Raw genomic sequence first — 22,127 nt, 5'->3', positions numbered from 1 at the left:
TTTCACCGTCGAGAAAGACCCCTGCGATCCCCGTAGGTGGGGCGAGCCCAGCAATGCCGATACCGCAGTCCATAAGTTTCGGTATCGAGTTGGAGTTTATGGTTGCACTGCAGATCCCAAACTCTGACGCCGTGACTGGTGAGGCTCGATGGGCCTGTCCTACAACGCCGGAAGCTTTCCTAGGCCTCGTGATGGGAGAATACAAAGACATCGAGCCGTCTTGTATTCACAAGGTATGCGAATTGATCGCCAACAGCGGGGTCTCCGTCTCGTGTAGCCTCATACCTCCTTCGCCTATCAGCCCTGCCCAGATACCTGGCACTGCAATTCTTCCGCTCACAGATAATAGCGGAGACATTCGAGCTTGGAATAATGAGTCTGTTAGTGGACCAGTGTCCAAGACTGATTTTTGGTTCATTGTTCCAGAGCGTCACATCACCAGAGACTGCGTTAGTAAGTCCGGAATGACACCTTCAAACAAGTACGACTGGTATGGAACTGAACTCAACAGCCCTATTCTCACTCGGCCTGAAGAGTTCAGTCAGGGGCTACCTACCCTAAGAAAGTGCCTTGCGGCAGTGCAGGGCGGCATGGTAGTTGGACTCAATTCTGGCTGTGGACTACACCTTCACGTCAACGACGCCGGCAGCATGCAGCTAGAGACTGCGCTGCGCCTTGCATCTTTAGTCTGGCTGCTGGAAGATTCTCTGCTGTACCCTCTGTGCCATCCTTTCCGCTCGACTTCTCCTTACTCGGCGCGTATCAGCGTTGAATCTCGAATCGCCATGGAAAGGGGTGAACCAGCAGTGTACGGCGAGGGCGCAGCTCTTGTTGAAGCACTCGGAGAGGTCATGCGACAGCTCCACTGGCGCAAGAAAGTTGACAAAGGTCTGCTGGGATCTATGAAACGCCTGTGGTCGGAAACCAGCCTGGCTAGCTTGGGCATCGCACTCCGAAAATTCGATGAAGGATCTCTTCACACAACCACCCGCTGTGCACTGGTTGTGTCCAAGTACGACACTATCGAGTTCCGGTACCCCGAGTCCACGTTTGACGTCGACTTTATTGCCGGCTGGGCTGACTTGGTGCGACATTTGTACGCGGTTGCGATGAGACCTCAGGTGGAATTTCATCAAATCCTCTGTCGTGTATATGAACTTGTGACCCGTGATCAGATGCCTGGATGGTCAGTCATGTTGGGGGCGATTGGCTTCCAGGGCGATGCCAGTCGCTGGCAGCGACATATCAATGAGTATGGTGATACTCTGAGCAACCTTGACAAGCAGGGTATCCTTCAAAATATTGGGCAGTAAATGGGGCGTTTTAAAGGAATATTCTTGCAGAACCGGAGCATGATGGTCTTTGGGTGTATGGTAATTGGTCGGTGGGATAGACTGGTTGATTTAATCGCGACTTGGCTAAAGGAGAAAAGCAAAATCCTACACTGGCTTGGTCAAAAGGACGGAGCATGGAGTCTGGAGTCTGGATTGGGGAAAAGGGGAACCTGCAGATTTGGCTATCTGGGTAAATCGATTGAAATTGACTTTATAGAAAATGACCTTGCTTGTAATGCACCCTTCATTGTTGGCTTGTCTTGTATTCTTACGCATTTGGAGGTGAAGTATCGTCTTGTAACTCACCACGCCCTCCTCCTTCAGGCTCCAACTTCCTCTGAACCTCCATCAACGCCCTAGCCTCATCTGTGCCGTTCTTCTCGACATAGCCCATCAACTCAGCATCCATGTCTCGCACAGCATCAGCCATAGCCTTCCAGCCATGCCAATCGACGACGTTGCGAGCAGCCATGTTCCAGGCACTCGCAGCGGCGCAGACAATGTTCATCTCGTATTCGAGGATGCGTCGATAAAGTGTTAGAAGAGTCTGATGGACTTGCGGCTGTTGACGTTGGAACTCTGGTAGTGAGGTCCAGGATGATGGATGTAGGACGCGATGGAGGGTCATGTAGTGAGGAATGGTGTGTGCAATATGCACAAACCCCTGGCGGATATCTTCATGTCGTAGAAGAGGTTCCAGTAGAAGCTATTGATGGTATTAGTATTGTAGTTCAATGGGTTGAGGTCGCAGCCTACTGGTGTTAGTGAGCAGAAGCCCGCCCAAGCGACAGCGGCGCTGGGCTGGTCATCGAGCAATGAAGCTATAGTCGACCTTGTATGAATCAGGTTTTCTCTTGCTTCGACATCTCCCGAGTCTGTTTGTGACGTCTCCTTAACTTCGCGGTTTAAACCAGACTTTGCAATCATCATCATAAGTTCCGCTCTCCTCTCACTTTCTGTCGGCAGCCCATTCCCGTTCCCGTTATGCCCCGGCCTCAAAGTATCAGGAAGTGCATGAGAAACAATGCTCTCATATGCGAGCACAAGACCCGAAGACGTGCCATCTCGCTTGAGGACATCGTATGCTGCGTTCCAGAGTTCAAGATCGTGAGCGCGCTCTTCCTCCTCTGAGGCTGATCCGCGGCGACTCTGGCGTTGGCTATGTTTGCCGATATGTGGAATAGGACATGATGAAGATTCGCGAGATGGGTTCGCGGATGATGAGGGAGATGTTGAGGAAGCTTCAGGGGATGGAGGATGTGAGTGGCGGCGAATTTTGCCGACGAGCCGCTTTACTTTGCTTGTTGCGTTATGGGGAGCTGAAGGCTGTGAAGCGGTTTTCATGATGACGGTGATGGCTGAGTATGATATGAAGAGAAAAACAATGAAGAGAAGATTGGGCGATGGAGTTTACAATGGATAGAAATCACACAATATGGAAAATGATCAAGGTCCCTCACAGTATTTTCTTCTTCCAGCTGACCTGACAATGTTAGTTAATACCATTCTATTGATAGGCCATGACGATGATATCAGGAACTGGCAATGATCCCAAAACTGGGGGCCGATAATACCCCTAGCTAGGACTAGACGGGACAAGAACAGTTCATCGGGGCTCGGGAATCGAGTCAAGCGACGAGCTGAGAGTTACATCGAGTAAAACAATAAAAGAAAGGGTCTCACTCACCCTCAGCCGAGTTCCGACGATCATCAGAGCCATTCCATCATCGTGGTAACGGCCCTTTTTCTTGGAGGGGTCACCTGAACCGAGCAGTCCATGATACAGGTTTTTGGGGGATCATTTTGACGTGGAGCCAAGACGGAGCCAAGATGATGACCCCAGGAGTTGATGGGGGGTAATATGGATACTGGCGGGCTTAATAAAGAGGGTCAATTCGATGAACGAGCAACAGTCTGAAGAACCGTCATATTTGAGTATTGTATCGGCCGAGACAATGACGTCTGGGAATAACGAGGTCAAGATACTGGAAATGACATTTTTTTCTACATTAGCGTAATCAACTCTTATGCCGTGGGAAATAGTGACCATGAACCAAGACCAAGACTGCCTGGCCAAGACTTTTTCATGGCTGCCTTGAGACAGAGATCCACGAAATATGAAGTCATATTAAGAGTACAAACATCACCCAACAAATAAACCAACGAATTGCTCTATCACTGGCCAATGCTCCTCGCGTCATCATCTCCAGGACCGGGGTTGATGAGCCGCTGGGAGTGGGGGCTCTCAATCCACTGAAGCGTCACTCTTCTCCACTGTCGGCCCGGGGGAGTTACTGAGAGACAAGAAACTCAATAGTTTCTATCACGAGATATTGCAAGGAAGGGTATTTAAGTTTGCAAGGAGATAAATCCTACTGTAACGGTATAGGCCCTGATATTCAAGTTTGACGGCAGTTGTGACCAGGTTTTTTTATCATGTGAAATTGGTATTGATCAACGACCTTTGATCTTGAGGTTGGAGATTGAGAGTGCTGATCTGGACTCGATGCGAGGCTGTAAATTATGCGCATGGGAGAAAGCCAAGGCACAAAAGATAGAGCGTTTCAAAGAAAGAGACAATTGCTAGTTTGTTTCGAGGACTTCAAGAGAGACACAGTGATAGTCAAAGCGTATATAATGTCGATATGGTCCTGCGCTCAGTCAGTCTTAATGGCAGCGAATTAAACTCCAAGAATACAGGATCATATGGTTGATCATCACATATAATTCCTTACACATACACGGCGTATAGACGCTCGTTTCAAACCCCCCCCCCCCCCCCTAATCGCTTTCCAATCACACGTTTTCCTATACCTATACGCGTTGATCTCGGCATGAATATGGCACTTTGCTCGAAACATCGTCCCCATCAAAAAACGGAAAACAAACACCAAATCCTCCGGTATGATCATCGCAATTAAACAAACACAACCCGTCACCCTGTTTCACTCGTAACGACTCAATATATTTAAAAGCAAAACAGCACTAATTTTTCCGAGTCTAATCAATCTGGTCCCAAAATGTCGCTCAAAATAAACCATCCTCTCTGCATATTGTGCTCCTTGTTTCATACTCATCCACTATACTTGAAACACTACCATCTCCGCCTGTGATCGCATCTAAACATCCCACTTTCTCACCTGGATTGGGTATAATTCTTGTTCTCTCCCCCGTCAACTAACTGCTGTTGAACGTCTCTCCCAACCTCCTCGTTGCAGTGCAGCGCAGCGTTTCCCATTCTCAGTCACTCGTTAACATAGGTGTTGATCACCTGTTGGTCCGTTACTCTTCACTACGATCCGTTCTTTTTCTCAGCAAACTTCTCGACTCTCTTTCCGCCCGCTAAATCAACTGTCGAGATGCATTTCATCAACCTTGTCGCCGTCTTCATCGGCCTTGCAGCCGCAGCACCCACGGCCACTCCCACCAAAGACAACATGATCGCCGTCTCAACCACAGCACCCAGCGCCTACGAAGATCCATACACCTACTGGGCTGCTGGAAACCACTCCTTCAGTACATGCGACAAGAAGACTTACAACGCGCACCAGGCCCCCAAGAGCACAAAGCGAGCCAACTACAGGGACTGCGCAGCGCTTCTCTCAACCTTTGGCACTCGTAACGGCACTTTCAGCATCCCCGCTGCTTCCGACGACAAGCGCGAATACGGCGTGGGAGATGGACTTGTCAACATCGTCAAGTCCGGGTCGTGCGCCTTTGCTGTGCGCGCTGACAAGGGATTAAAGGTCGGCGATGATGATGTGGTTTGGATTATGCAGAAGGCCGTTCTTGAGTACTCTGCTGGAACGGAGATGGCGGCTCGTGGATCTGCCAAGTGTGCTGCTGATGAGGCTGGGAAGAAGGGAGGTCTTTACTGGCAGGTTCATGGTATTGAGTCTGCTGGTTATTAGCTGGATTTGGCTCGGTGGTCTTGATGATCATCTGTTCGGTCGATGGATTTGTGGGAAATTTCTAACATGAAGGATTTATTGGAGGATCAGTTCTGGAACTGTCTTGACGACGAGATGCGATTTTTATGTGCGATACCCAGGTGTTCACAGAGGGTTTGGCAAGTAAAGATATAGCCACAATGCGTACATATTTCTTCTCCTCGCCTCTCTAAACGGACGTATCATTCGATAATGGTACAAGTCAATATCAAGGAAGGTCAATATCATGTTGCTATTATACCCGTTCACTGAATTCTCATTGTCTGTGGCATCACAGTCCTGCATCAACAGCCTTAGCAGTTCTCGTATCCTGACATTTTCAAGATGAGTAGTTGATAGGTTACCACCGAGAAGGATCTTCCAGAGTGATCAGTTTCAAGTCATTAGAATCCGGCCCCGGTGGTTGAGGGCAACCTCGTCATCTTCATTGAGGATTGCATATGTCGCTCGCATCACTTCCATCAAAGCCAGTAGTTACAGAACTTCCACCATACACCTTACTTATAGTTTCAAGGTGTCTCTTGCACCGTTTCCTTTGTTTAGACAGTTTCATCAGAACATATTCTGGCTCTGGCTCTGGCTTCTGTCCCGGTCTCTTATCGCTACGATACACCACCACGACCCTCAACGACTTATTTCCCTTGCCCCTCGACAACGCCAACTCCTATAGACCGGAGTTCCCGGCCCCGTCCGATTTGCAAAGGCAGGGCATCTCAAGAAGCGGCCACTCGCCTCCGAGATGAATGTGTTGGACTGCGTCTTCTAGTTATCGTGAGCCACCTACCATAACCAGAGTAACTCAAGAGAAAGAACTCATTTACACGTAGGCGACGTGGATAATATAGATAAACGAGTTACTGTCGTGGTAGGTCTCTCACAACGATTAGCATCATAGATGATTCGAGACATAGATCACTTTAGGAACATCAAGAACAAACATTATGGCATTAATCATCGAATTCATTCCTAAATGGTCAACTCTGACCGTTATACTTAAAGTCAACCTAAGGTATTATATTCCCGACTTCGTAGTCAATCATGCAGGTTTCTCTGTTATGTGTAGCAAAGCAAAAGGTATAATCCTGAACTCCAAAATCTCAATCTTCAAGTGCTCTCCGCGGTGTATATGTAATCAATAGCACTCTGCTAGTCGTTTAGTCGATAAACATGAGTCAAAAACTCGGTGGTAATCAACCATAGTAGTCATCAATGATTGAAATGTTAGGATGCCTAGCCTGAGTTCGGTCCATACGACGTAACTTTTTGGCTTGGGCCTCCAGTTTCACTTTTCGATCAATGCAAAGGTCTGCAATTCTACTAGAGCTCATAACTGCCGCTTCCGCGCCCTCGAACGCGAAATCAACACGGCTTCTGCAATCTTCCACCTCTTTACGAATCGCGCGGGAAGCGGCATCGCCTGCATGGGCAACCAGACGATCGATGCGTTTCAGCGCCTCTTCAGTGCGGGTTTTGTGACTGAAGACACGGAATGAGAGGGAGTCGATCTCACGTGTATAATCAATAACGACTTCTCCGATGCGATCTTTCTCAGCGAGAGTTGCGTTTCGCCGTTGGGTTCGGGGCGACAATGGTATCACGTGTGAAGCGTCGGGAAGAGACCGGACGCTGCCTTTTTCTCTGAAGGTGTTAACCAGCATGTTCATCTCGGTGACATCTTCTGTGATGAATCGAAGCCGTCGGTTGACAGCATCCATCTCGGAATAAATCCACGCGGTCTTTGTAATAACGGTAGGAGAGGGAGGATCATCTTTATAAGGGTCAGGGCTGTTTGATATTATGCCTTTCTTCCTCTCGATTTCTCTAACTTTTCGGAAGTGCCTCTTTGCATCATAGCGGCTGAAGTTGGTAGGGCGTTTTCCAGCGAAGGGTTCCAGATAAGAGTAGTCGGGTACTCTAGTGGGTTCTGGGACGAAGACTCCTTCGTCATGAAGCTTTTGTATGGCTTTGGGAGATACTTTGACGTATGCAGCGCCAGGGGGTTTGTTTGATGGTCGGGGTCGAAGGTGAGGTGGAGTATGCTCAGGCGATGATCGGGAGGAAGAAGTGGACGACCCAGTAGAAGGTGTAGGTGCTCGAAAGCAGCGACCTGGTTTGTCCGGTGTAGAAAGAACTTCTTTCTCAGGGGACTGGTATGAGACCTCTTCAGTGACTTCAGGACTGTACACGAAAAAGTAATAGTGTAGCTGCCACATGGCAACAGCGCCGAGCAGGGCGAGGGAGACGACGAATGAGTATGTCGACATGTTGAAGAGGAATATAGCCCAAAAGCAAACGAAGTTGAAGATGGTAGTCAGGATGAAAAAGATGGTGCGGATAAGAAAGAACTGCGAGTATACTCCGAGATCCCAGATCTCGTAAAGAGCCCACACAGGATCGTCATAGGCATCAATAATCACCTTACAAACTGCTTTTCCGATACGATACATGAAGTGAGAAGACCAGGCAGTGATGAAGGCTCCCCAGAGCATGTGAGAAGCAGTAGGGCTTGCCTTGTAGTGGTCGAGGATCCAATCGTTGTGCTTGGAGTACTGAAGGGGACTGCGAAGCATCATACAGAACCACTCCAGAATGATACTGAAAATAGAAATCTGAAATCTGATTGCGAAGGCAATGAAATGAAATACATTCGGACACTCCTTGATGAGGCGCTCGGAACCGGTTTCGGGGCAAGGGCGGTAGTTGGGGAATTGCTTCGGGTCATAGGTGAGACGGGAGCGACGCCAGAGCATGGTGACTGAGTTTTGTTGATATCAGTGATTACTTGAGATTTCTGTGGTAGAAATGGTGAAGTCAGTGAAGGGATGCAGTTGATAAAGTACAGTAGTTCATTAAAGACTGTTGTGAAGTAAAGCGAAAGATGAGCGACAATGGGGAATCGAAGCAGGCAAGTTTGATGAAATGAAAATAAAATAAATGACTGCCTGTTTTTAAAATGTCGATGTAAATTCACTGCCCAGCAACCGATCAGTTGGAAGTGCTCTGGCAGCTACATGGCAGTGTCAGCCAGGCTGCCACTGATGGGAATTGAGGGCATTCACAGTCGACAGTGCCAACCAATCTAGCACTTTCAACATCATAAGTGACCAGTTCCAGACAAATCTAGTGTTGAATACTTGTATGTGCATTTGATAGTATACATAAAAGGCTTCCATGAAAAGACTTGGAACAGGAAATGGACTCGAGTCCCTTCATCTCAAAGTAGTTATTGGCTTGTGTCAGGAAAGCAAGAGAAAGTCATATATTACGCCTCCAGGCTCGGAGTATGATAATCGGACGACTCATTTACTATTGCGGTTGTTTGTACACTTGATATTGGGTTTTGTCGTTTGGGCAATGACTACCTAGTTGAGAACTTTGCAAACATCACTGTCACTCAAACCCTCCCACAGATTGCTGTTGCTTCAAAGACAATACTACAATATTTGAATCAGATACCTCGATATTCAAAATACCCGAACTTGGCCATTCTCTGGCCATCCAAAGACCCTACATTGCGACAGTGTTCAGCATGTTATGTTATACCCATTAGTTCATGTCTATAGTCTCGCCCCCTTGACTCCCCGGTGGATTTCTCGAACAGAAAGAAATCACAAAGCCCCTTACATCAAAATCATGTGCATTTTCTTGCACGTCGTTGAGTTGTTTCTAGGGGAAGCTCCTCGGAGATCCAGTCCTGAGCCTTCAGGAGGCTTTGGGGTAATCAAGCCACATGGTGATTTCCTCGATGTGACTTACACGAGATGAGAAGAATGATATAAAATTATTGCCAAGAGCCAAGAACTCCGTCTCTTGATGAGACTTTTGTGACAATTCCAGGGTATTTTTGATAGTTGCTGTCAATATTGAGTTCCTCGTGCAGGAACTTAGCAAAGTCTGTTGGTAAAGACTCCATACATTGGATCCAAACCCTTGGGCTGGAAGCTAAAGGACCCATCAACATCAACCCCAGCACTTTGGTCAAGCCCGTCAGTTTAATCCATGGAAAAAATTTCCTTGCCATTATCTTGATTTGGCTGCCAAGACCCAAGATCTTCCTCTCGAGATGGCCATATGAAGCATTTCGAGAGATAGCTTTCGCCCGGACTCTTCATTCCCTCGATGGACATGCCTAGTATTCATTAGTTCTTTCTTGGCAATGTCTAGATGCTCCAATAAGGCCGTTAGCCGCCAGCTTTGCCCCGGCGTCCGAAAAAAGTCGCTTCTCAATATCATCAACATAGCAAGACATTTTGATAGTATGATGTGCTTGCATTAGTCTTTTCTTCAACGAGCCCAAGTAATTCTTATTTCCAGTCCGCTTAGCATAAGGCTTTTAACTTTGAATGCTTGGTTGCACAGAACCATGCCGCCGCCGCGAATTTCGGGGCCACAGAAAGCGGCGGTTTTTGGTATGGCGCACGCTAATTACCAGATTCTGGGGTCTTGGATCGACAAGGCAGCTGCTAGCACGGGTCTATGAAGGATAGAGGAGGATCATGTTACCTAAATTAGACGGGTAGATCAGATATTGGGCAGAGATGGTTCGCACGGATGGTATGGTGGTGTCTGCTTTGACTTGCATGAACAGCTAAGATAAACAATGTTTATGCCGTTATGCCGAACATGCCATGAACGTCTGTGGGTATGTGATACACCACTTGTGAAGGCTGCAGAGGTTGAAGATGGGAATAGAGTCTGAGCAAAATTGAGTTTGCAAAATTCAATCACACTGAAATTGCCCATTTAAGGGACCTGTGCCTGCTTTGTGCTATTGGTCATAGTCCATCCAAGCTTTGTCTGATCTTAATCGGCTCTCAGGGACAACATCGAAAGAGCGAGACCAGTCTTAAAAGAGATGACAATAGAGTTGATTGCCTTTTGGTCGGCATTGTTCTGATCGCCAAGACCATGAGACATCTGATTTCATTCCACGAGCAGACCCTCAATGTATTTTGTTTACTGATCTTGAGTGAGAGTTTGTCCAGGGAGAAAGAGACTTCAGCCACAATCCTTATACTCCCTCATCCAGTGACCGAAAAACATCTCTGAATAGACGTCACACTCAAAGCCTAATGCACAAGCCTCACTGCTGAGTTCCATGACAGCTTTGACGGCTGCTTAATCTTGGCTAGGAGCCTCATCTACCCGCTGCCGCAGCTGTCGCCCTCGGACTGGGGGATTTACGACTTGCCCGAGAGGCGATTCCTCTTCGGGGTAGAAGTTGCGCGTATGAGAAGGGTTGGAATGTAGCCGCACCTTTTGACTTTGACAGAAGATGCAGAGAATGTACTGCGTATGCAAACCCCAGGCAGAGTTTCCTTCTGGACGTTTCTCCCTTCTCGGCGGAAGCGCACTTAAGGTATATGCCGTCAGATGAGGCATGGAAAAATTATGAGTCTGGGGAGGCCGAAGAAAAAGAGAAGGTTTCATGGAATGTCACTGTTTCGAGCCACAGGTATCTCAGGTACTTCCGTCACCGGAGGGTTGCGTGGAACCGCGGAGCCGTCATGTGGGTTAGCCTCCGGTCCCCATCGCGGACCGAAGTGGAGGGTTTGGACTACGGACAGAGTCCGGGTGAAAGTCACGGTAGCTCATTTAAGGTGCGGTATGAGAAGGCCATTCGACATTGTGATGTCGTCTTGTGGGATACGAGCAAGCCTCGAATACGCCTGTAAAAAACAGTTATCGGTAGTTCAGTGGGATAAGAAAAGCGGTGGACTCGTAAACACAGACGCCTCGTGCTGTGGACTCCAACAGTCTTGTTGGTTAAGGTTTTATTCGTGCATCTGATCTGATCTGATATCAAGATACAAGCTATGACTGGCGTGAAAGAATAGCTAGGGATAGCTTCAGAGGGTCAAGTCTAGTCTGGGAGTCTAGACGCGGCACAAGCTGGGGATTTGCCGATCGCATTCTGGTTCGAGCAAAGCGGGAGTGCCCAGAAGTGGATTCTGAATAGGCACTTGAAAGCCTCAACGCGAGTTTGACGAGTCAAGTGCCACATGGTGTACTTATTGAGGACAAAGTTGCACCTCAATGGCTTTAGCCGTGGTAGAACGAGGCTACAGTTTCAAAGCCTTGGCGTTCACGGCTCATTGATTGATTGCGTAGACACCGGACATTGAGAAAGTTACTCGACAGGATAGGGTCTAGTTTGCGATGTCGGGAAAAAGGCAGATTGTCGTTCTCGTTCCGGGTTCCTGGGACACGGGGAATGTTACCAATTGTTAGCGTTTCAGCGCTCCCTCTCCTCTCTTTTCTCTTCTGGCTCAGGCTTGTTACAAAGTACTTGTCCCTTGCTTTTGGGGTCTCGCCTCGTCTCGTCTCTTCCCCTGCCTTGTCCCATTTATGCCTCCGGAACAGAAGCCGACCTATCATGAGCAATCCCAAGGGTGCCCCAACCGTGCGAGATGCCTAGGGTGCAGTAGTATTGGCTGGCGTGACATGTCCATCTGTGTCTGTGCCTCCTTTTGACGGGCCGACCAGGTACATCCATCCATCTCAATCATCCTCAGGTCAGGACTGCTCCTTCGCACGGGCGGGATCGTACTGCAACGGAGACTAGGAACTGGCGGGTACTGACACTAATGACGGGACGGAGTCGGAATCACGGAACGCTCACAATAATCCTGATGTTGCTGAACCTAACAGAAATAGCGTCTTATTGTCTCTGCTCGCGATAACCAATTAGGCATCCAAGACCGTAATGGCTGCAGCAAACATTGGTTTCAACAGAACAGTATCCGTTCGGTCACTCGGCTTCCGCGGAGAATTAGGGGAGAGTCATGACGAGCAGCAACGCCTCGCGTTTTACGATGGGAAGCTTCACAATAGAAAGGCGAGACAGACAATACAAGAGAAGAGAGCGGTGATTCGAGCGAGGACCGCATTCCTCTGGCAAAGAGCTAACCCGCAGCCCGGCAAAACGAGACATTGCCGAGCTCGTAAGATGTTGGGTTAGGGTTCGGCGAACTCACATGCCGATCAGGGACCGTCTGACAGCCACGTCAAATCAAATGAACAAACGTTGACAAGACAACTCATTTCAACAGTTCAAGGGCTGAGCGGGAGCTGGGGAAAGCAAATAGCCTCTATTCTGGATCTACTGTACGGTTTGGCTTTGGCACCCCTCCAGCCGGCTAATGTTGGACCGTCTGTTCGTAACCGTACTGTATCGTCTCGAAACCAATAGAATTCTCGACTGGTCATCACGAAGCATCCTCGTGAACAACCCCCAAACTCGGGATGAGACAAACCAGAAATCAGATGCATCGGAAAGACAATGAAAGACAAACGGGACAAGGATCAAAACTCGCTACAGTACCTAGGTTCAGGTAAACCCGCTGATGCCTCACTCTGCTGGGGTCTTCTGCTCTGGTGACTGGTGCGCCTTACTCGTTTCTCTTCTTGGCAGACCAGACTTTTGGGAAAGACAAGGGGAAAATCAGTGGGTAACCATTTTAGCAGAACTCCGTCAGTACCTACTGTGCACTGGCTGGGCCTCGTACCTACAATACAGGACAGTGAGCAACTACGCCGACACCGTTGCGACTAAATTAGCCAGAGCAAGCCCAGGCTGGGCGCCTCCAGGTCAGGTCTCCAGCAGCCTCTCGATGATGACACGGATCCGCTCTGGCGTTTTTGGTAAATGGAATTACGGACCTGCACTAGAGGTGCCTACAGCTGATGGCTGAGGCTGCGGTAGCCCAGCCCAGCCCAGCCCAGCCTAAAGCAACCAAGTTAAACCTGAAAGGAGTAGATTTTACGAGCCAAGGGGTCGGAAGAGAAAAAGCAAGCAGCCAGAAACAATAATATTAAAAGCATCCTCTATTCCCCCGTTTCTCAAACGCGCTGATCTCTCTTTTTCACGATCACCAACCAATCCGCGAAGTTCCGAAACCGAGAATACAATTACCACCTATTACAGTGCCTTACAGTACAAGCACGGGCTTTGGGCTACCTCACCTCTGCCACCAAAATAGCCGCGGATCCTCATCACATTTACCTACACCCCCCGGTCCCGGGCTAGTCAACGCAGCACAACAAAAGACAAACAAAAAGGACCAGGAACAAGGCCCAGGGTGTCATTCATTTCGATCCAATCCAATTCTTCATATATCCATCTGCCAGCACCCCTACCACTTCAACTTTTCCCATCTTGCTCTTCCCATCAAGACATTCTGCTTTCCAACTGTATCTCCCAAGAGCAGTACTAAATCCAAAAGCTTCGACGAGCTGGTCTCTTGAAACGTCTAACAAGCTTGGGTCGTGTTTGTGCTCTCGCCTTGAATATACGCATGCATAAACATCCTTTAATAGCAACAATCTGACACGCATATTGTCTTGTTTGCTTCCCCGTCGACCAACAACCCATTCCTACCCCTCCAGCTCATCATCCGACCTGGCTCAGCCATATATACCAATACAGCACCTCGAAAACGTTTACTATACCTCCCTAGTCAACACCAACTCACAACACCGCAACGATGCTCCGAGGAACTACTTCCAACGTCCCCAAGGTCCCACTCTTTGGTGTGCCCAAGAGACGCAAGCAGAGGCAGCAACAAGAACAGGAGCAAAAGGACAAAGAAGAGAAGCTTCGCCTACAGGCTCTCGAGGAAGCTGAATTCGCAACCAAGGCCGAAACTTCAGACTTCCTCCTCTACTACCTTGAGCGATCCCCCTTCAAGGACCAATCCGATCAGATCTCCATTGCCTGGGAGAACCTACCTAGCCTAGGCGAGCTCGAGTCTTTTGCCAGGCTCGACAAGACTGCTGGCACACAAGCCTGCCGTCGTTTATTCAAGGCCGTCGTCATCTGGGACGATCTTGGTCTTGATCTCTGGGAGACCCTTAACAGTACCTTCCACCCTGAAAGCGACGAGGAGGACAGCGATGATGATCTCCTCGACGAAATCTCAGAAGAGCCCGTTGGCTGGGATCACGCAAGCCCTCGAAGATCCCGATCTCGCGCCAGTTCCAGGACATCTTCCTCTGAGACACATAATTCTGAACGCTCTCGCCAAGTCTCCTCAGAGCGACAAGATCAGCGTGAGCGTAGCCGCGACTCGCGCAAGACAGCTTCCGCACGAGACCAGAGTGTCAACGGAAGATTACCTCCCCGGAGACCTATGGGTCTTCAGGGCGGTATGATTAGCGAGTACTACGACAGCCCCTCGCGATATCGTGTTCCCAAGATTGTGCGCGTCCTATAAGCGCTTACACATTACCACTCTACGAATATTTCTTTTTGTCTCTGATCTTATACTGCTTTTTTCAAGCGGGCGTTGGGAAATTAGCAAAGTTCGCAGCAACCGCTATACTAGCCACATATTGATTTCTCATGTTTTCTGAGTATTAGCAAGGCGTTATGGACATGCATGCAATGGCACCGGACAATTACGGATTACGGGATACCACCAATATCACAGCTGAGGGATAACAGCTACCCTATTATTACTATAGTACAGCAACGAACAATCTACCAAATAATTTTGATACTTTCCATAGCCATGCAATTCTTGAGTGATCGACGTGAAAATTTGGATGGCTCCTCTTGATGCAACCTTCAAAGTTTGAAGGTCTACAACAACCATTAGCACTACCAAGGAAAACTCCTTGTCTTGGAGCTAGATCGTCGCTATTCTGACATCACCCAAGATCCGTCGTTGCAACATCGAGATATGATCGGATTGAAAGGAAAAGTCGACGTCATGGTGGAGGGAAAATTAACTGCCGCGACCAACAAGACGGGACCTGGCCAGACTCATGTTCGGGAAACTCTATCGAGACTGCAAAGCAATATCTTCACCACATCAGTTGATCGCCTTCTATTCCATCACCAGTTCATCAAATGATCACCATATTCACAGTATGCGCTGTCGTGTCGCCTGCTCTTGTCGCTGACTCGTCTCATGCAGTGATTCAATCCTTGGCATTGTCTTAGTTACTGAGCCTGGAGGTCATTTCAGGAGAGCCAATGGTTCGAGGTGCGCTTCAGTCACTATCCGTGTGGCGCGGGGGCTAGCTCAATCAGGAGTATGCATCCACCGGCTGGGATGGGTAAAGTCTTCATCAGTCCCAATTCAGGTGTTGCCCTGACCTCCACTGGCACCAGTTGCGACGAATGAGTGTTTTGGTCATCGAAACACCCTTTTTAAATAACATGTGAGACCTGAATCAACTATGAAACATTGAGATCTTTATTAAAGGATAATTCCAACTCCATCTAGTTTTGGTTTCAGTATATAACTTGGTGAGACTCAGCCTCTCTATTCAAGGGAAATTAAATCGTTTGTCTGTTGCTCTGGTCGAACAAAAAGCATGCAGCCCAGGGGCGCTAAGAAAAGCCCACGTCTTGTGATAATTGAGTCGACCTCTTCTGCACGCACCCTCAGCTATGAAACACTTCGTTTATAAACTCTCAGCAGCTGTCTCACCCGAGTAGTTTTCTCTTTAAGCATGAGACAACTCTATTCTTTGCTTAGATGCAGGACCTGACTCACTATACTCTCGGTTGGTGGGATGAAATGCAGCTGATGGTGTGCTGTACAGGCTATCTCAGCTAGCCTCAGGGGTCCTGGCCCAATTTGTATCTAGACTCGAGAGGCGCTGTTTGAGGCTTCACACCAGGAGAATAGGGCATTTTACAGTATAGCCTGGCTGCTGGCAAGATGAAGAGCTCCTTTTCGAGACGGAATATTCCGGCTGTAATGTGCGCAGCTGAGCGTGAGGATCTTTGTTTCATTGTTTTCTGTGCTTTTCGGTGTTTTTGTTATGGTGTTAGTCGATACAATGAAGCACTTACACGGCCTCTCGTGGATCGGCCTGTTGGGCTTGGCTGTCCTGACTACCGCAAAAGATGTCTCTTACGTGACTGACCTCGAGATCTTTACCTACTTGGTACGGCACCTGGAAAGAGCACCAGTGCAATACTGACTGTTTAGGCGCCATGTGTTTCCAGCGCAATCTCATACAATGTCGGCATGCAGACATACTCGACCATGTGCGGCGACTCAGAGACCGAATTGCAGAAATGCATCTGCTCGACTCGAATGGACGAAGTTGCCTCATCGATCTCGACCGATATAGAATACAGCTGCGGCTCCAGCGCGACGGAGGATCTGTCAAGTGCGTCTAAGCTGATGCAGAAATACTGCAACCAGGAGGAACATATCACTTTCTTTTCGCCAACCAAGAATATCGTCGAGGCATATATAACAGATCTTCCTGAGTTGGCGTATCTCCCGCCTTGCGCGCAGTCGGGATTATCCTACGCCGTGGTCAATATTGTATGAAAGCTTCCAAAGTCCAGTGATATGGGCTTGACCTGACTAACATGAATATAGGGGTCGTCAAGGTGCCCTGAAGCCGCCGAATTGAATGCACCGTGTGTCTGTAACAAGAAAGATGTCGTTCGAGATATTACTTCAACACTTAAGAGTGCCGTGAAATACTCATGTTCTAACAACGGAGACGTCACTTCGGCCCAGAACTTCTACAGCGAATTCTGTCAGATGAACGACGGCACAACGTCTTTTGCACCACCGAAAGGGCCTCCTGGAGATAGTGAGTCTTGAATCATGCCTCATGGAATCATTCTAATGTTGATACTGTCAGTGTCATACTACATCACAGCTATGCCGCATTTCAAGTCTCTTAACAAATGCGCCCAGTCCGGGATAGCTTCTGCAGTTATGGAGGTGAGTCCCAATGTTTCGATATGTGACCCTGTCTCTAATAACAGTACAGCAAAGCTCCTGGCTATGTGGAGACGGTCCTCAAGAGCTGGCTTCATGCATCTGCATAAAATCAGGGATGTCAAAGATCATCTCTAGCAGTTTGACCGAGCGAGTCAAGGACTACTGCGATAGCACACACATTGCCAACGTCACATCCGCCATCGACGTCTTTCGGTACTATTGTAGCGCCGCTGAGAGTTTGGTTGTTGCTACCGTCAGTCAATCAATCTTCCAGTCATATCCGACTGCTAGTTCAGGAGCTGGTTCAGGGACAACAGTTCCAGGAATGACTGGTTCAGCTGGCGCAACTGCAACTTCTAGTTCTAATACTGCGAAAGAGTCTGATCCTGGCCATGAGGATAAAGAGGATGATGAATCGAAGACGAGTATCGCACCGATCGCTGGAGGAGTTGCTGGCGCTGTCGTGGTGGCCGCTCTTGGCGCGGGACTATTCCTCTGTATTCGAAGAAAGCGCCAACGTCAAGCCAAGGGCGAAGAGCTCTCCAACAATGCCGACGGGCCCCCAGAATATACTGGACATCCAGAGCTCATGGGCAATAGTGCTTATATCAAGGGCCACACTGCACCACCAATTGTTTCCGAATTGTCATCGACCACTTCTTTCAAGCCGGAACTAGGCGGAGGGCAGGGCATTTCAGAGCTCCCTCCTAACCATGCACCCACAGCTGAGCTTCAAGCTCACCTTGCCAAGTCTAACTGGGGGCACTCACCGGCACAATCAGAATATGTGTCGCCGGTGAGTCCTGCGCCAGCATATTCTGGCCTTCATGAAATGGGTTTTCAGTCAGGGCCTGTGGAAGCTTATGAGTTGGATTCTAATATACGAAGTCGATAGAAGGATATCGATCTCCTCTATTCTTCTAATGGCTTCAAAAGCTGGCGCTATGGTTGCTTTTTGGTGATAGGAGTAATGTAATCATGGATTGTCGATGGATACCAGATATATTTGTAGTTTTAATGTTATCAGAAACCTGCATTTATATGTGCCGGGCCTATGTGACCGAACATATTTTCCACTCTCTTTGTTCGGTTGCACGAATTGTCAAAAAGATGTTCCAGTGTTCCTAGATTCAAGTGAGAGGTGCAGGTGATTATAGACTCATGGGCCGCAGGCGCAGTCAATCAATCAATACAATGTGGCTACACTTTACAGGAATAGTTCATAATTTTCTTTACAGGAAGAGCAGAGATGCATAGGTAAGTCCCTCTACATTGCCACAAATACATAATATAATTGGATGATAACACACGGCCTGTGATTGAGGTTAGAAGTGTAGGGTAAGACTGTGGTGGCCGGAAAAACTGGGCGCCGTACAAACGCAGCTTCCACCTGCAGCTGGCCCGTGCCCGTTGCTTCCCCAGTAGCAAACGTTGGCGTGTTGCATCTCAGCTTTGGAGCTCCAAATTTCCTAGTCTCTCCAACAACAAAGGCTCCATTTCCTTTGTCGGAGAATTTCATCAACGTCTCACCCTCATTTGTCGATCTGATAGACACATACCGAAGCGACAACCGACGTGGACTTGGTATTTTTTATTATTTGGCTTTCCCCCCTCGAGCGCGTAGCTGCGGTAATGACGAGTATCGCGCTATTGACCTGATCCGACCTCGACCATGGCGGCCGCAGACGTGGACATTGGCTACGTCGCAGGCCACCTCGGCCTCGACCAGCCTGTTATCGCGTCTCTAACGACAGAACCGACCGTTGAGCTCGTCAATATTGTTCTGCAGGCTGTTGCAGCCAAAGCGCACGAGTTTGACACCCTCTATGCTGAAAAGCTCCAGACCGACATTGAACTCGAGAACGCGGTGCGCAGCGCTGAAACGCGATCGCAAACTTTCAAAGCTACTGCGGACAAGGCCCTCAAAGATGTTGAAGAGGCTAGGCAGCAGCTCAAGGACGAAGGTATGTTTTAATGGACTGTGCGAAACGAAGTCAGATGGTTGTTGACATTCGCTTGCCCCACAGAAACGAAGCGACAATCTCTCGAGAACGAACTTCAAGTTTTCAAATCTAAGAAATCGGATTACGATGCCGAGATCAAGGCCCTCAATGACAAGATTGAGACCCTTCAATCTTCGAACCGAACCAACTTGAGCATTATTGAATCCAACAACAAGCGCGATCAGACTATCACCGAAGAACTCACGAAGCAGCACCAGCGAAATGTCGAGCTTTCTCGCGAGATCACTGCCCTGCAACAATCGGAGCAGAATGCACGGGGCCAGCTCAATAGTGCCAAGTACCGAGAAGAATCCTTACAACAGCAGCTCGATCTTGCCCGAAAGAACAGTGAATGGCTAGAGAATGAACTCAAGACAAAGAGCGAGGAGGGCCTCAAGTACCGAAAGGAAAAGGGCGCCCGTATCGCCGAGCTCCAGCGACAAAATGAAGACATTCAATCTCAGGTTGACTCTCTAAAGAGAACAGAGCAACAGCTCCGCGATCGACTCGATGCCATGCAAGCCAAGGCGGATGAAGCTTTGGTGAAGGTTCAGAACCAGGAGGGAACCTTTGCGCAGACAATCGAGAGCTATAAGCATGAGCTTGAAGCTCAGAAACGTTTGGTTGAGATGTCTAACCAGCTGAGCAAGAAGCACCAAGAACGAGTGCACGATCTTGAAGCCGAAAAAGAGCGACTTCGCGACAACTACGAAAACGAGCTCCGACGCGTTCGAGCCGAGCTTGAGCAAGAGCGCCAGACTACGAGTGAAATGGAGGAACGCATTAACCAGCTCCAGTCAGAAATTGATGAGCTTCAGGCTCGTATGGAGCAGCACGCACCACCACCCGAGTCTGCACCACAGACTCCCCGTGCCAACGGCTCCTTGATGCGACCTTCCTCTCCATTCGCAACACCTTCGTCTATGCGAGCCAAGGGTGCGATAACTACCACCCAGGCCCTTGACCAGCTGTACCAAGTTAAGGGTCAGCTTGCTACTGAAAAGCGTCGCAATGCTCAGCTCTCTGAAGAGCTCGACAATATGATGACTGCTCTAGAAGCAAAGGCCCCCGAGATCCAAGATCTTCAAACCGAAGCTGAACAGCTTCGTGAAGAGATTACTCGAATGTCAGAGTTGTCTCAGAACAGCTTTGAGGAACGAGACAAGGCAAAACGAGCAGCAAGGAAAGCAGAGAGCGCACTGGCAACTTCACAATCTGAGACAAATATTCTGCGCACTCAACTTCGAGATCTTGGTACTCAGATAAACATGTTGTTGTTCCAGATCCACGCCATGGAGAAGGGTACAGACCAACTCACCGATGAAGAGACTTTCCGACTTCAACAACTACAGAAAGGAGAGATTTCAGAGGAGGCACTGTCAGATATGTCCGACACTCACCAATTCATTACGCAGAAGCTAGTGGTGTTCAAGGATATTCAGTCTCTGCAGGCCAAGAACGAAGAGCTTCTTCGCATTACTCGGGAGCTTGCCAATCAACTCGAAAGCGAGGAAGCACTTGCAGAGAAGCACCAGGCCAAGCAAGACCACGACATGGTTGAGAAGCTTCAGCAGGAACTTAGCCACATGACCGAGGAGGCAAGATCTATCAAGAAGACGATGGAGAGCTTCAAGACGGAGCGTGATATGTTCCGAAGACTTTTGCAGCAACGGGGTATTCACGGTGATGAGGCATCTTTGATGCGAAATTCCATTGCTGGTGGCGAGCGTTTGCCCTTGGCCAGCATTGAGGCAACTGAGCAGACCGAGGCTCTAAACGAGGCACTGCGCAAGCTTCAGTCTGAATACGACAACTACCGCGAGGCGCAGGACGGAGTTCGTAAGGATTTGCGCGACCAGATAGATGCTCTGTCAGCCGAACGAAACAGCCTACAGACCGACAAGGTGAAACTTCACGCTGAGGCCCGCCTTGAGTCCGAGAGGCGTGAAATGTTGCACACCAACTTTGTGGCACTTCAAAGTGAGAACCACGAGCTTCAAAAGCGAGCGCAGACCTTGTCTGAGACTGCTGCTAAGCAAGATATTCGGACGCAACAGGTTGCTGAAGAACTCATTGAAGCCAGAGGTTTGCTTGATAGCGTTCGCAACGAGACTGCGAACCTGAAGGCGGAGAAGAAGCTTTGGAAGGACATTCAGGATAGACTAAGCAAGGACAACGAGAACCTTATCGAGGAAAAGAATCGACTCAACAATTTGTTAGCAACTCAACAATCGATCGAAAATGAGCGCAACATGGCTGATTCGGAAGCCCGACGCAAAGCGCAGGCCAAGATTGAAAGCCTCGAGCAGGAACTGAGCGACGCCCAGAGAAAGCTCACTTATGAAGCAGAGGAAACCAAAAAGTTGCAACTCAGGAAGGAGTTTGAGTCAAAGGAGTCACAGAAGCGAATTGACGAACTCATGGCAAGCCTGAGCCAGATTCGTGAGGAGCATGTCGCTGTTAAAACTAGCAGAGATCACCTTCAGGCTCGCGTTGATGAGTTGACGGTTGAGCTACGAAACGCCGAGGAACGAGCTGGAAGACTTCAACCCCGACCTACGCCCCGACCTGGAACTATTGAGGTTAGCGAGCAACAACAGCAACTCGAAAACGAGATCCAGGAGCTCAACGTCGAGATCTCCGACCTCAAGCGAGATTTGGACATGGCCAATACACATCTCGAGAACGCGAAGACCCAGGCTGAGCAGTTCAAAGAGCTTAGCCAGGCTAACGAAGAAGCGCTTGAGGATCTGCGGGGATCACAAGAGCAATACAGACAAGAGATGGAGACCATCATTGAGGAAAAGGATGCGAAAATCAAAGAGCTTAGCCAGCGTGCAGAGGACTTGTCGGCGGAGTTGTCTCGCTCTAACACCGAGCTTTCTAGCCTACGTGACTCCCAGGGTGAGGTTGCACGACGATATGAGGATGAGAAGTCCATATTACAAGAGGAGGTAAACCGACTGAAAGAGGAGAGCGCAAGGCATCTGGAGGCAACTCGCTTCCATCAGCAAGATCTACGTGCTCAAGCTGAAATCGCCTCCAAGGCCCAGCAAGACTACGAGCAGGAACTAGTGAAGCATGCTGAGGCTGCTAAGCTTGTTCAGCAACATACGAACTGAGTACAATACACTCAAG

The 22,127-nt window shown here is 48.8% G+C and overlaps 9 protein-coding genes across 11 annotated transcripts; 6 read left to right on the top strand and 3 right to left on the bottom strand.

Annotated features, from left to right (window-relative positions):
* On the bottom strand, window positions 1-3,908 carry FOXG_06414 (uncharacterized protein). 2 transcript variants are annotated; one of them, XM_018385080.1, is made up of 3 exons: window positions 3,022-3,908; window positions 2,091-2,817; window positions 1-2,040 (listed from the first exon to the last, which is right to left on the bottom strand). In XM_018385080.1, the coding sequence occupies exons 2-3, from the start codon at window positions 2,676-2,678 to the stop codon at window positions 1,603-1,605; spliced, it is 1,026 nt and encodes a 341-aa protein (XP_018242267.1). In that variant the 5' UTR covers window positions 2,679-2,817; window positions 3,022-3,908; the 3' UTR covers window positions 1-1,602. The 2 variants fall into 2 exon arrangements, with proteins under 2 accessions (XP_018242267.1, XP_018242266.1); XM_018385079.1 differs by having other exon boundaries at window positions 2,091-3,908.
* Window positions 54-1,559, top strand: FOXG_06415 (uncharacterized protein; the record flags this gene model as incomplete). The annotated part of the gene is made up of 1 exon (XM_018385081.1): window positions 54-1,559. One exon carries the CDS (start codon window positions 54-56, stop codon window positions 1,311-1,313), a length of 1,260 nt encoding a protein of 419 aa, XP_018242268.1. The 3' UTR covers window positions 1,314-1,559.
* On the top strand, window positions 3,670-5,694 carry FOXG_06413 (uncharacterized protein). The gene has a single exon (XM_018385078.1). It carries the CDS (start codon window positions 4,694-4,696, stop codon window positions 5,243-5,245), a length of 552 nt encoding a protein of 183 aa, XP_018242265.1. The 5' UTR covers window positions 3,670-4,693; the 3' UTR covers window positions 5,246-5,694.
* A 780-nt stretch (window positions 5,695-6,474) lies between these two features.
* On the bottom strand, window positions 6,475-8,034 carry FOXG_06412 (uncharacterized protein; the record flags this gene model as incomplete). Its single annotated transcript, XM_018385077.1, has 1 exon — window positions 6,475-8,034. One exon carries the CDS (start codon window positions 8,032-8,034, stop codon window positions 6,475-6,477), a length of 1,560 nt encoding a protein of 519 aa, XP_018242264.1.
* Window positions 8,035-9,201: 1,167 nt separating this feature from the next.
* FOXG_19238 (uncharacterized protein) lies at window positions 9,202-12,164 on the bottom strand. The gene is made up of 2 exons (XM_018399434.1): window positions 9,788-12,164; window positions 9,202-9,726 (listed from the first exon to the last, which is right to left on the bottom strand). The coding sequence occupies exon 1, from the start codon at window positions 11,660-11,662 to the stop codon at window positions 11,327-11,329; it is 336 nt and encodes a 111-aa protein (XP_018242262.1). The 5' UTR covers window positions 11,663-12,164; the 3' UTR covers window positions 9,202-9,726; window positions 9,788-11,326.
* Window positions 10,648-10,959, top strand: FOXG_06411 (uncharacterized protein; the record flags this gene model as incomplete). Its single annotated transcript, XM_018385076.1, has 1 exon — window positions 10,648-10,959. One exon carries the CDS (start codon window positions 10,648-10,650, stop codon window positions 10,957-10,959), a length of 312 nt encoding a protein of 103 aa, XP_018242263.1.
* Window positions 12,165-13,028: 864 nt separating the features above from the next.
* FOXG_06410 (uncharacterized protein) lies at window positions 13,029-14,890 on the top strand. The gene has a single exon (XM_018385075.1). The coding sequence runs from the start codon at window positions 13,771-13,773 to the stop codon at window positions 14,497-14,499; it is 729 nt and encodes a 242-aa protein (XP_018242261.1). The 5' UTR covers window positions 13,029-13,770; the 3' UTR covers window positions 14,500-14,890.
* Window positions 14,891-15,499: 609 nt separating this feature from the next.
* On the top strand, window positions 15,500-18,052 carry FOXG_06409 (uncharacterized protein). 2 transcript variants are annotated; one of them, XM_018385073.1, is made up of 5 exons: window positions 15,500-16,186; window positions 16,231-16,575; window positions 16,633-16,852; window positions 16,904-16,986; window positions 17,036-18,052. In XM_018385073.1, the coding sequence occupies exons 1-5, from the start codon at window positions 16,061-16,063 to the stop codon at window positions 17,879-17,881; spliced, it is 1,620 nt and encodes a 539-aa protein (XP_018242259.1). In that variant the 5' UTR covers window positions 15,500-16,060; the 3' UTR covers window positions 17,882-18,052. The 2 variants fall into 2 exon arrangements, with proteins under 2 accessions (XP_018242259.1, XP_018242260.1); XM_018385074.1 differs by lacking the exon at window positions 15,500-16,186 and having other exon boundaries at window positions 16,195-16,575.
* A 606-nt stretch (window positions 18,053-18,658) lies between these two features.
* FOXG_06408 (nucleoprotein TPR) lies at window positions 18,659-22,111 on the top strand (the record flags this gene model as incomplete). Its single annotated transcript, XM_018385072.1, has 2 exons — window positions 18,659-18,950; window positions 19,014-22,111. The coding sequence occupies 2 exons, from the start codon at window positions 18,659-18,661 to the stop codon at window positions 22,109-22,111; spliced, it is 3,390 nt and encodes a 1,129-aa protein (XP_018242258.1).
* Between the last annotated feature and the right edge of the window lie 16 nt (window positions 22,112-22,127).

This window comes from Fusarium oxysporum, chromosome 2, assembly GCF_000149955.1.
Source record: "Fusarium oxysporum f. sp. lycopersici 4287 chromosome 2, whole genome shotgun sequence".
Taxonomy (NCBI): domain Eukaryota; kingdom Fungi; phylum Ascomycota; class Sordariomycetes; order Hypocreales; family Nectriaceae; genus Fusarium; species Fusarium oxysporum.
This window is presented reverse-complemented; position numbering and strand designations above follow the sequence as displayed.

What these genes read in the sequence shown, in the direction of transcription:
- FOXG_06414 (XM_018385079.1), bottom strand. Translation starts at nt 2,678, where the DNA reads ATGAAAACCGCTTCACAGCCTTCAGCTCCCCATAACGCAACAAGCAAA. An exon ending in GCTTCTGCTCACTAACACCA is followed by an intron (nt 2,041 to 2,090) that starts GTAGGCTGCGAC and finishes TACCATCAATAG; the next exon opens with CTTCTACTGGAACCTCTTCT.
- FOXG_06409 (XM_018385073.1), top strand. Translation starts at nt 16,061, where the DNA reads ATGGTGTTAGTCGATACAATGAAGCACTTACACGGCCTCTCGTGGATC. An exon ending in TCGAGATCTTTACCTACTTG is followed by an intron (nt 16,187 to 16,230) that starts GTACGGCACCTG and finishes CTGACTGTTTAG; the next exon opens with GCGCCATGTGTTTCCAGCGC. An exon ending in TAGCTTCTGCAGTTATGGAG is followed by an intron (nt 16,987 to 17,035) that starts GTGAGTCCCAAT and finishes ATAACAGTACAG; the next exon opens with CAAAGCTCCTGGCTATGTGG.
- FOXG_06413 (XM_018385078.1), top strand. Translation starts at nt 4,694, where the DNA reads ATGCATTTCATCAACCTTGTCGCCGTCTTCATCGGCCTTGCAGCCGCA.
- FOXG_06410 (XM_018385075.1), top strand. Translation starts at nt 13,771, where the DNA reads ATGCTCCGAGGAACTACTTCCAACGTCCCCAAGGTCCCACTCTTTGGT.
- FOXG_19238 (XM_018399434.1), bottom strand. Translation starts at nt 11,662, where the DNA reads ATGATAGGTCGGCTTCTGTTCCGGAGGCATAAATGGGACAAGGCAGGG.